We start from the raw sequence: 12371 nt of genomic DNA on the forward strand, positions 1-12371 counted from the left end.
TCCCTCACTGAGGTGTTAATTTTCCCTTACTCACAGACTCCCCCTTACTAAGGGGTTAATGTTACCTCACTCAGAGTCTCTCCCTCACTGCGGTGTTAATGTTACCTCACTCAGAGACTCTCCCTCACTGAGGGGTTAATTTTACCTCACTCAGAGACTCCCCCTCACTGAGGGGTTAATGTTACCTTACTCAGAGACTCTCCCTCACTAAGGGGTTAATGTTATCTCACTCAGAGACTCTCCCTCACTGAGTTTTTGCTGTTCTTGTCCTTGGGAGCACCCAAATCTCTCTCCAACCCAGGAAGTGCTTTTTAATTGTTATTTTTGTTTTAAAGGAGGAACACGTTTTGTGGTAAGCAAGGAAGTATAAATAATTAGGACTCTTGGCCAAAGAATGGATGACATGTTGTTGTATTTGGAAAACATTACAAGTATTTGTGTGAGGTTTGAAATGCCCTCAGTCGCTCTCTGGTCTGTTGGCGTGGAACAGCGCATTGCCTGGCTCCGTACTGTCTGCCTTCCTGCAGAGACAGCAGCAAATCATCAGGATTCAGTTAGAAAACAGAAAATGCTGGAAAATCTCAGAAGGTCTGACAGCATCTGTGGAGAGAAAGACAGAGGGCAGGATTTCCCGATCGGCGAGCGGGAGGCGGGGCTAACCTGTAAAATGACGCGGGATGACATCTGGCGGAACTCCCGACTTCCCCCCGCCTCATTTCTATTTTCAGGTTGGTGGGGGCTCAGCCAAATCAGCTGTCAGCCCACCGACCTGTCAACGGCCTATTGAGGCCATTTAAAAAGGAATTGAAGTAGTTATTGGACCTGCCCGTCCAACCTTAAGGTTGGCGGGTCGGCCGGGAGCCCTGGCCGGACATAGAAAAAACATGAAACCTCATCTACAGGCGGGATGAGGTTTCATGTAGGTTTTTAAAAATTTAATAAATGTTTAACTAAAAGTGATGGACATGTCCCAACTCATGTGACAGTGTCAGATGAGGGGACATGTCAGGGAAATTTTATTTTTGCATTTTTAACATTTTTACATTTGGAGCCAATCTCCCTGAGGCAGCACTTAGCCTCAGGGAGATCTGTGCGCCATTTCAGGTACATGCGCAAGAGCGCAATCCCGGCTGAGGGAATCACGCCCCCCCCCACCCCCACTGCCCGCACAGGGAGTGCATAGCGCATAGCCTTAATTGGCCTGCCCACATAAAATGGCGGTGCGCCCCCAGTTGGGGGCGCCGATTGGAGGCGCACCTGCATGCGCCCACTCCCGCGCTTTCCCCCCGACAGGGGGATAATTCTGCCCAGAGCTAACATTTCAAGTCCATATGACCTTTCTTCTTGGAGAAGAGTCATACAGACTGAAAACGTTAGCTCTGTCTTTCTCTCCACAGATACTGTCAGACCTGCAGAGGTTTTCCCAGCATTTTCTGTTTTTGTTTCAGGTTTCCAGCATCCGCAGTATTTGCTTTTATCTTAGGATCCTGGTAGACCTGGGCACGTGGATTGGGAAATCCCATCATACGACAGAGCAAAGTTCTTTTCACTGATTCATCTCCGGGTATAATTGGCTTAGATTTTGAATTCATGGAAAGAGGAAGTCACTGTATCTGAAGGAATTCGGTGAGGGTTTAACACCTAACTACCTTCCTGGACAGATCATGAGTTACAGCAGCCACGAGCTGACAGAAGAGGTCTCCCCAAGCCTGCCTCTCAGTCGGGCTGCTACTCAGGGCTCGGTGGGCCGTATAGACTGAGGCTAGTACCAGTTGTTCAAAGGTGTCCATTTCTAAGGATTCTCTTGAACGTGGCAGATCACCGAGCCTTTTCCGAATGGTGGACAGGGTCTTTGGGACTTGAGTGTTCACTATGCTGTGGAAGACTTTAGCTGAACGCGTTGAAGCCAATTCCTCGTCCTTCAGAGTTATAATGTTCTTTTCATCAATTATCAGGCCTCCTAACAAGAACTAAAGAAAACAAACAGAAAAATTCACTGTCCCACCATCACAATTGAGTTAATAATACCATGCACTGTGTCCTAGAGAGTGGTTTAGCATCAGATACTTCAGTTATATACTTTGGTCCCAGAAGTGGGCTAGAGCAGCCTCCCAAGTCTCAACTCAACCTGAACACCGTGATCGACTCAGCCCTGGGCCCGAACATAAGACCATAAGACCATAAGACATAGGAGCAGAAATTAAGCCATTCGGCCCATCGAGTCTGCTCCGCCATTCAATCATGGCTGATAAGTTTCTCAGCCCCATTCTCCCGCCTTCTCCCCGTAACCTTTGATCCCCTTACCAATCAAGAACCTATCTATCTCGGTCTTAAATACACTCAATGACATGGCCTCCACAGCCTTCTGTGGCAATGAATTCCATAGATTCACCACTCTCTGGCTAAAGAAGTTTCTACTCATCTCTGTTCTAAAAGGTCTTCCCTTTACTCTGAGTCTGTGCCCTCAGGTCCTAGACTCTCCTACTAATGGAAACATCTTCCCCACGTCCACTCTATCCAGGCCTTTCAGTATTCTGTAAGTTTCAATCAGATCCCCCCTCATCCTACTAAACTCCATCGAGTATAGACCCAGAGTCCTCAAACGTTCCTCATATGTTAAGCCTTTCATTCCTGGAATCGTTCTCGTGAACCTCCTCCGGACCCTCTCCAGGGCCAGCACATCCTCCCTGAGATGCGGGGCCCAAAATTGCTCACAATATTCTAAATGTGGTCTGACCAGAGCCTTATAAAGCCTCAGCAGCAAACCCCTGTTTTTATATTCTAGTCCTCTCGAAATAAATGCCAACATTGCATTTTCCTTCCTAACTACCGACTCAACCTGCAAGTTAACCATAAGAGAACACTGTGATCAACTCAGCCCAGGGACCGAACACTGTGATCAACTCAGCCCAGGGACGGAACACTGTGATCAACTCAGCCCTGGGCCTGAACACTGTGATCAACTCAGCCCTGGACCCGAACACTGTGATCAACTCAGCCCTGGACCTGAACACTGTGATCAACTCAGCCCTGGACCTGAACACTGTGATCAACTCAGCCCTGGACCTGAACACTGTGATCAACTCAGCCCTGGGCCCGAACACTGTGATCAAGTCAGCCCTGGACCTGAACACTGTGATCAACTCAGCCCTGGGCCTGAACACTGTGATCAGCTCAGCCCTGGGCCCGAACACTGTGATCAACTCAGCTCTGGGCCCGAGCACTGTGATCAACTCAGCCCTGGACCTGAACACTGTGATCAACTTAGCCCTGGGCCCGAACACTGTGATCAACTCAGCCCTGGGCCCGAACACTGTGATCAACTCAGCTCTGGGCCCGAGCACTGTGATCAACTCAGCCCTGGACCTGAACACTGTGATCAACTCAGCCCTGGGCCCAAATACTGTGATCAACTCAGCTCTGGACCTGAACACTGTGATCAACTCAGCCCTGGACCTGAACACTGTGATCAACTCAGCTCTGGGCCCGAACACTGTGATCAACTCAGCCCTGGGCCCGAACACTGTGATCAACTCAGCCCGGGACCTGAACACTGTGATCAACTCAGCTCTGGACCTGAACACTGTGATCAACTCAGCCCTGGACCTGAACACTGTGATCAACTCAGCCCTGGACCTGAACACTGTGATCAACTCAGCTCTGGACCTGAACACTGTGATCAACTCAGCCCTGGACCTGAACACTGTGATCAACTCAACCCTGTTCCTGAACACTGTGATCAACTCAGCTCTGGACCCGAACACTGCGATCAACTCAACCCTGGACCTGAACACTGTGATCAACTCAGCTCTGGGCCTGAACACTGTGATCAATTCAGACCTGGACCTGAACACTGTGATCAACTCAGCCCTGGGCCCAAATACTGTGATCAACTCAGCCCTGGACCCGAACACTGTGATCAACTCAGCTCTGGACCCAAATACTGTGATCAACTCAGCTCTGGACCTGAGCACTGTGATCAACTCAGCCCTGGGCCTGAACACTGTGATCAACTCAGCCCTGGACCTGAACACTGTGATCAACTGAGCTCTGGGCATGAACACTGTGATCAACTCAGCTCTGGACCTGAACACTGTGATCAACTCAGCCTGGGCCCGAACTTTCTGATCAATTCAGCTCTGGGCCTGAACACTGTGATCAACTCAGCTCTGGGCCCGAACACTGTGATCAACTCAGCTCTGGACCTGAACACTGTGATCAACTCAGCTCTGGACCCGAACACTGTGATCAACTCAGCTCTGGGCCCGAACACTGTGATCAACTCAGCTCTGGACCTGAACACTGTGATCAACTCAGCCTGGGCCCGAACTTTCTGATCAATTCAGCTCTGGGCCTGAACACTGTGATCAACTCAGCTCTGGGCCCGAACACTGTGATCAACTCAGCTCTGGACCTGAACACTGTGATCAACTCAGTTCTGGGCCTGAACACTGTGATCAACTCAGCTCTGGACCTGAACACTGTGATCAACTCAGCTCTGGACCTGAACACTGTGATCAACTCAGCTCTGGGCCCGAACACTGTGATCAACTCAGCCCTGGACCTGAACACTGATCAACTCAGCTCTGGGCCCGAACACTGTGATCAACTCAGCTCTGGACCTGAACACTGTGATCAACTCAGCCCTGGACCTGAACACTGTGATCAACTCAGCTCTGGACCTGAACACTGTTATCAACTCAGCTCTGGGCCTGAACACTGTGATCAACTCAGCTCTGGGCCTGAACACTGTGATCAACCCAGCTCTGGACCTGAACACTGTGATCAACTCAGCTCTGGGCCTGAACACTGTGATCAACTCAGCTCTGGACCTGAACACTGTGATCAACTCAGCTCTGGACACGAACACTGTGATCAACTCAGCTCTGGGCCTGAACACTGATCAACTCAGCTCTGGACCTGAACACTGTGATCACTCAGCCCCGGACCTGAACACTGTGATCAACTCAGCTCTGGGCCCGAACACTGTGATCAACTCAGCTCTGGACCTGAACACTGTGATCAACTCAGCCCTGGACGTGAACACTGTGATCAACTCAGCTCTGGGCCCGAACACTGTGATCAACTCAGCTCTGGACATGAACACTGTGATCAACTCAGCTCTGGGCCTGAACACTGTGATCAACTCAGCTCTGGGCCTGAACACTGTGATCAACTCAGCTCTGGACCTGAACACTGTGATCAACTCAGCTCTAGACACGAACACTGTGATCAACTCAGCTCTGGGCCTGAACACTGATCAACTCAGCTCTGGACCTGAACACTGTGATCAACTCAGCCCTGGACCTGAACACTGTGATCAACTCAGCTCTGGGCCCGAACACTGTGATCAACTCAGCTCTGGACCTGAACACTGTGATCAACTCAGCCCTGGACATGAACGCTGTGATCAACTCAGCCCTGGGCCCGAACACTGTGATCAACTCAGCCCTGGACCTGAACACTGTGATCAACTCATCTCTTCATGGCCTTAATTCTGATTAATTTGCTATCTTGGCCCCTGTGCCACCCCCTCCCCATTCCCCATCATGTGTTTCAGATAGTAGCTCATACTCTGAGTACTCTCTCCGACAACCAGCACCCATAGCCTCAAAGCTTCACCCGGTCTGGGGTAAGCCGTCTCAGCTGCTGCAATTGAGACGGGTGTCATATTGCTGGGAGCTGATGGATCTCTAGCGGTTTTACACTGTGTCCTTTTACTGTAGGTAACCAAGGCCTCCAACTCAATGCTTTGGATAAGGCAATGCAGCAGGAACTGCTGCCGGTATTCAGCCTACTATGGAGATGGGTTCAGCGTCTCGGCTGTGTGTACTGATGGGAAACACAGCGACAGGAGTGCTGAGCATTAGCAGGAATGCCAGCGCTATTCAACTCTCCACATCACCAGCTGCCATTGATGAAGTACGAGACCAGGCACTCACTCATCACTGGGGCAGAAACCCACACCACATGCAGCCTGTACTGCCAACTAATCGGGCAAGCTGTGACATGCCAACTGCTATGAACTTCTTACACTGTAGATGACATACGCTGATGACATGAACGGATCCTGTCACGCACACATAAACAGAGCTTGACAGCTGTTTGTGCAGCAGTCATGTACAAGAATGTACAAGAGTGTACAGCATTACCACAAACCCTGGCTGCACTTTGAGAAACGGAAAGGAGCCATCTGTTCATCTGATGAACAGCGCAGTCATTTTCCATTCAATAAACAGACTCTGGGGCTGAAAATAGAAAGAGAGGGAACCAAGGAAACTGCTTTGGAAAAAAACACACAGGAACACATGCCAAATGGAGGAATCATTACAGCGTAGAAAACTTTCTGTCTCTTCTGAATTTGAAAGTCAAAGAGTCTGAGTGAGGGCATGTCTGAGCGACTGTGAGCCTGATTGAGAGAGTGTGAGACTGAATGAGCAAGTGTGAGTGAGCGAGTGTGAGTCGGAGTGAGCGAGTGTGAGTGTGAGTGATCGAATCCGAATGAGCGAGAGTGGGTCCGAGTGAGGGAGTGTGAGCCTGAATGAGAGAGTGTGAGACTGAGTGAGTGAGTCTGAGTGAGCAAGTGTGAGTCTGAGTGAGCAAGTAAGAGTGAGCGAGTGTGAGTCTGAGTGAGCGAGTGTGAGTCTGAGTGACAGATTCTGAATGAGCGAGAGTAAGTCTGAGTGAGCAAGAGTGTGCCTGAATGAGCGAATGAGAGTCTGAGTGAACAAGTGTGAGTCTGAGTGAGCGAGTGTGAGTGAGCGGGTGTGAGTCTGTATGACCAAGTGTGAGTCTGAGTGAGCGAGTCTGGGAGAATGTGTGTGAGACTGAGTGATCAAGTGTGAGTCTGAATGAGCGAGTCTGGGAGAATGAGTATGAGACTGAGTGAGTGAGTGTGAGTCTGAGTGAGTGAATCTCAGTGAGCGAGTGTGAGTCTGAGTGAGCGAGTGTGAGTTTGAGTGAGCGAGAGTTTGTCTGAGTCAGTGAGTGTGAGTCTGAGTGAGTGAGTGTGTGAGTGAGTGTGAGTCTGAGTGAGCGCGACTGAGTTAATGAGTGTGAGTCTGAGTGAGTGAGTGTGAGTCTGAGTGAGCGAGTGTGAGTCTGAGTGAGCAAGTCTGAGTGAGCGAGTGTGAGTCTGAGTGAGCAAGTCTGAGTGAGCGAGTGTGAGTCTGAGTGAGCGGGTGTGAATCTGAGTGAGTGAGTCTGAGTGAATGTGTGAGTCTGAGTGAGCAAATGTGAGTCTGAGTGAGCGAGTGTGAGACTAAGTGAGCAAGTGTACGTCTCAGTGAGCGAGTATGAGTCTGTGAGCGAGTGACAGTCTGAGTGAGTGTGTGTGCATCTGAGTTAGTGAGTGTGAGTCTGAGTGAGTGAGTGTGAGTCTGAGTGACCGAGTGTGAGCCTGACTGAGAGAGTGTGAGTCTGTGAGCAAGTGAGAATCTGAGTGAGAGAATGTTTTGCTGAGTGAGCGAGTGTGAGTCTGAGTGAGAGAGTGTGAGTCTGAGAGTGTGTGAGTCTGTGAGCAATTGAGAGTCTGAGTGAGCGAGTGTGAGTCTGAGTGAGTGATTGTGAGTCTGAGTGACTGAGTGTGAATCAGACTGAGAGAGTGTGAGTCTGTGAGCGAGTGAGAGTCTAAGTGAGGGTGTGTTTATCTGAGTGAGCGAGTGTGAGTCTGAGTGAGGGAGTGTTTATCTGAGTGAGCGAGTGTGAGTGTGAGTGAGTGATTGTGAGTCTGAGTGAGCGAGTGTGAGTCTGAGTGACTGAGTGTGAATCAGACTGAGAGAGTGTGAGTCTGTGAGCGAGTGAGAGTCTAAGTGAGGGTGTGTTTATCTGAGTGAGCGAGTGTGAGTCTGAGTGAGAGAGTGTGAGTCTGAGTGACCGAGTCTGAGTGAGCGAGTGTGAGTCTGAGTAAGCGAGTCTGAGTGAATGAGTGTGAGTCTGAGTGAGTGAGTGTGAGTCTGAGTGAGCGAGTCTAAGTAAATAAGTGTGAGCCTGACTGAGAAAGTGTGAGTCTGTGAGCAAGTGAGAGTCTGCATGAGCAACCGTTTTGCTGAGTGAGTGAGTGTGAGTCTGAGTGAGTGAGTGTGAGTCTAAGTGAGTGAGTGTGAATCTCAGTGACTGAGTGTGAGTCTGAGTGATTGAGTGTGAATCTGACTGAGAGAGTGAGAGTCTGTGAGCGAGTAAGAGTCTGAGTGAGGGAGTGTTTATCTGAGTTAGCGAGTGTGAGTCTGAGTGAGAGAGTGTGAGTCTGAGTGAGCGAGTGAGAGTCTGAGTGACCGAGTCTGAGTGAGCGTGTGTGAGTCTGAGTGAGTGAGTCTGAGTGAATGAGTGTGAGTCTGAGTGAGTGAGTGTGAGTCTGAGTGACTGAGTGTGAATCTGACTGAGAGAGTGTGAGTCTGTGAGCGAGTGAGAGTCTGAGTGAGGGAGTGTTTATCTGAGTGAGCGAGTGTGAGTCTGAGTGAGAGAGTGTGAGTCTGAGTGAGCGAGTGTGAGTCTGAGTGACTGAGTCTGAGTGAGCGAGTGTAAGTCTGAGTGAGCGAGTCTGAGTGAATGAGTGTGAGTCTGAGTGAGTGAGCGTGAGCCTGTGAGCGAGTGAGAGTCTGAGTGAGCGACTGTTTTGCTGAGTGCGCGAGTGTGAGTCTGAGTGAGTGAGTGTGAGTCTAAGTGAGTGAGTGTGAATCTCAGTGACTGAGTGTGAGTCTGAGTGAGCGAGTCTGAGTGAATGAGTGTGAGTCTGAGTGAGTGAGTGTGAGTCTGAGTGACTGAGTGTCAATCTGACTGAGAGAGTGTGAGTCTGTGAGCGAGTGAGTCAGAGTGAGGGAGTGTTTATCTGAGTGAGCGAGTGTGAGTCTGAGTGAGCGAGTGTGAGTCTGAGTGAGCGAGTGAGAGTCTGAGTGATCGAGTCTGAGTGAGCGAGTGTAAGTCTGAGTGAGCGAGTCTGAGTGAATGAGTGTGAGTCTGAGTGAGTGTGAGTCTGAGTGACTGAATGTGAATCTGACTGAGAGTGTGAGTCTGTGAGCGAGTGAGAGTCTGAGAAACCGAGTCTGAGTGAACGAGTGTGAGTCTGAGTGAGCGAGTGTGAGTCTGTGATCGAGTGAGAGCCTGAGTGAAGGAGTGTTTATCTGAGAGCGCGTGTGAGTCTGAGTGAGCGAGTGAGAGTCTGAGTGACTGAGTCTGAGAGAGTGAGTGTGAGTCTGAGTGAGCGAGTCTGAGTGAATGAGTGTGAGTCTGAGTGAGTGAGTGTGAGTCTGAGTAAATGAGTGTGAGTCTGAGTGAGCGAGTGTGAGTCTGAGTAAGCGAGTCTAAGTGAATGAGTGTGAGTCTGAGTGAGTGAGTGTGAGTCTGAGTGAGTGAATGTGTGTCATTGTGAGTGAGAGTCTGTGTCTGTGTGAGCGAGAGTGTGTGTCTGTGTGAGCGAGAATGTGTCTGTGTGAGCGAGAATGTGTCTGTGTGAGCGAGAATGTGTCTGTGTGAGCGCGAGTGTGTGTTTGTGTGAGTGAGAGTCTGTGTCTGTGAGCGAGAGTGTGTGTTTGTGTGAACTAGTCTGTGTCTGTGTGATCGAGAGTCTGTGTCTGTGGGAGCGAGAATGCATGTGTGTGTGAGTAAGAGTCTGTGTCTGTGAGCGAGAGTGTATGTCCGTATTAGCGAGAGCGTGTTTGAGTGAGCGAGATTGTGTCTGTGTGAGCGAGAATCTGTGTCTCTGTGATCGAGAATCTGTTTCTGTGTGAGCGAGAGTGTGTCTGTGTGCGCGAGTGTGTGTCTGTGTGAGTGAGAGTGTGTGTCTGTGTGAGCGAGAGTGTTTGTCTGTGTGAGTGAGATTCTGTGTCTGTGTGAGTGAGAGTTTGAGTCTCTGTGAGCGAGAGTGTTTGTCTGTGTGAGCGAGAATCTGTGTCTCTGTGATCGAGAATCTGTTTCTGTGTGAGCGAGAGTGTGCCTGTGTGCGAGAGTGTGTGTCTGTGTGAGCGAGATTGCTTGTCCGTGTGAGTGAGAGTCTGTGTCTGTGTGAGCGAGAATGTGTGTGTGTGTGAGCAAGAGTCTGTGTCTGTGAGCGAGAGTGTGCCTGTGTGCGAGAGTGTGTGTCTGTGTGAGCGAGATTGCTTGTCCGTGTGAGTGAGAGTCTGTGTCTGTGTGAGCGTGAATGTGTGTGTGTGTGTCAGCAAGGGTCTGTGTCTGTGAGCGAGAGCATGTTTGTGTGAGCGAGACTGTGCCTGTGTGAGCAAGAGTGTGTGTCTGTGTGAGCGAGAGAGTGTGTCTGTGTGAGCGAGAGTGTGTGTCTGTGTGAGTGAGAATGTGTGTCTGTGTGAGCAGGAGCGTGTTTGAGTGAGTGACAGTGTATCTGTGTGAGCGAAAGTCTGTGTCTCTGTGAGCGAGAGTGTTTGTTTGTGTGAGTGCGAGTCTGTGTCTGTGTGAGCGAGAGTGTGTATCTGTGAGAGCAAGAGTCTGAGTCTCTGTGAGCGAGAGTGTTTGTCTGTGTGAGTGAGATTCTGTGTCTGTGTGAGTGAGAGTTTGAGTCTCTGTGAGCGAGAGTGTTTGTCTGTGTGAGTGAGATTCTGTGTCTGTGTGAGTGAGAGTGTGCATCTGTGTGAGTGCGAGTCTGTGACTGTGTGAGTGAGAGTGTGTGTCTGTGTGAGCGAGAGTGTGTCTGTGTGCGAGAGTGTGTGTCTGTGTGAGCGAGATTGCTTGTCTGTGTGAGTGAGAGTCTGTGTCTGTGTGAGCGAGAATGTGTGTGTGTGTGAGCAAGAGTCTGTGTCTGTGAGCGAGAGTGTGTCTGTGTGCGAGAGTGTGTATCTGTGTGAGCAAGATTGCTTGTCTGTGTGAGTGAGAGTCTGTGTCTGTGTGAGCGTGAATGTGTGTGTGTGTGTCAGCAAGAGTCTGTGTCTGTGAGCGAGAGCATGTTTGAGTGAGCGAGACTGTGCCTGTGTGAGCAAGAGTCTTTGTCAGTGTGAGCGAGAGAGTGTGTCTGTGTGAGCGAGAGAGTGTGTCTGTGTGAGTGAGAATGTGTGTCTCTGTGAGCAGGAGCGTGTTTGAGTGAGTGACAGTGTATCTGTGTGAGCGAAAGTCTGTGTCTCTGTGATCGAGACCCTGCGTCTGTGTGAGTGAGAATGTGTGTCTGTGTGAGCAGGAGCGTGTTTGAGTGAGTGACAGTGTATCTGTGTGAGCGAAAGTCTGTGTCTCTGCGAGCGAGAGTGTTTGTTTGTGTGAGTGCGAGTCTGTGTCTCTGTGAGCGAGATTGTTTGTTTGTGTGAGTGAGATTCTGTGTCTGTGTGAGTGAGATTCAGTGAATGAGTGAGCGAGAGTGTGTGCCTGTGTGAGTGAGATTCTGTGTCTGCGTGTGTGACAGTGTGTATCTGTGTGAGTGCGAATCTGTGTTTGTGTGAAAGTGTGTGTGTCTGCGAGAGTGTATCTGTGTGAGCGAGAGCTTGTTTGAGTGAGCAGGAGTGTGTCTGTGTGAGCTAGAGTCTGTGTCTGTGTGGGCAAGAGTATGTGTCTGTGTCAGCGAGAGTCTGTTTCTGTGTGAGCGAGAATATGCCTGTGTAAGCGAAAGCGTGTTTGTGTGAGCTAGAGTCTGTGTGAGTGAGATTCTTTGTCTGCGTGAGTGAGAGTGTGTATCTGTGTGAGTGCGAGTCTGTGTCTGTGTGAGCGAGAGTGTGTGTCTGTGTGAGCGAGAGTGTGTGTCTGTGTGAGTGAGAGTGTGTGTCTGTGTGAGCGAGTGTGTGTCTGTGTGAGTGAGAGTGTGTGTCTGTGTGAGCGAGAGTCTGTGTCTGTGTGAGCGAGTGTGTGTCTGTGTGAGCGAGAGTGTGTCTGTGTGAGCGAGAGTCTGTGTCTGTGTGAGTGAGAGTATGGCTGTGTGAGTGAGAGTATGTGTCTGTGTGGGCGAGACTATGTGTCTGTGTGAGCGATAGTATTTGTCTGTGTGAGCGAGAGTGTGTCTGTGTGAGCGAGAGTGTGTCTGTGTGAGCGAGAGTATGCCTGTGTAAGCGAGAGCATGTTTGTGTGAGCGAGAATCTGTGTCTGTGTGAGCAAGTGTGTGGCTGTTTGAGCAAGAGTCTGTGTCTGTGTGAGCGAGAGTGTGTCTGTGTGAGCGAGAGTCTGTGTCTGTGTGAGCGAGAATGTGTGTCTGTGTGAGCGAGAGTGTGTCTGTGTGAGCAAGAGTGTTTCTGTGTGCAAGAGTGTGCGTCTGTGTGAGCGAGAGTGTCTGTGTGCGAGAGTGTGTGTCTGCGTGAGCGAGAGTGTGTGTCTGTGTGAGCGAGAGTGTGTCTGTGTGCGAGAGTGTGCGTCTGTGTGAGCGAGAGTGTGCCTGTGTGAGCGAGAGTGTGTCTGCGTGAGCGAGAGTGTGCCTGTGTGAGCGAGAGTGTGTCTGTGTGCGAGAGTGT

At 50.3% G+C, this 12371-nt stretch overlaps 1 protein-coding gene and 1 long non-coding RNA gene across 2 annotated transcripts in view; both read right to left on the minus strand.

Moving 5' to 3' along the window:
- Positions 1 to 395: 395 nt before the first annotated feature.
- The window catches only part of LOC144684701 (uncharacterized), a 466848-nt gene continuing 454872 nt past the window's right edge, over positions 396 to 12371 (minus strand). The window contains exon 2 of the long non-coding RNA XR_013577544.1: positions 396 to 822. This is a non-coding gene — a long non-coding RNA (uncharacterized LOC144684701). The remainder of the gene's footprint in view (positions 823 to 12371) is intronic.
- LOC144684700 (protein FAM180A) overlaps positions 396 to 12371 on the minus strand; it is a 46826-nt gene continuing 34850 nt past the window's right edge. The window contains exon 3 of the mRNA XM_078548827.1: positions 396 to 1970. Coding sequence (XP_078404953.1) covers positions 1635 to 1970 — 336 coding nt within the window. The 3' untranslated portion in view covers positions 396 to 1634. The remainder of the gene's footprint in view (positions 1971 to 12371) is intronic.

This window comes from Cetorhinus maximus, chromosome 9 (genome assembly GCF_964194155.1).
Source record: "Cetorhinus maximus chromosome 9, sCetMax3.hap1.1, whole genome shotgun sequence".
NCBI lineage: Eukaryota > Metazoa > Chordata > Chondrichthyes > Lamniformes > Cetorhinidae > Cetorhinus > Cetorhinus maximus.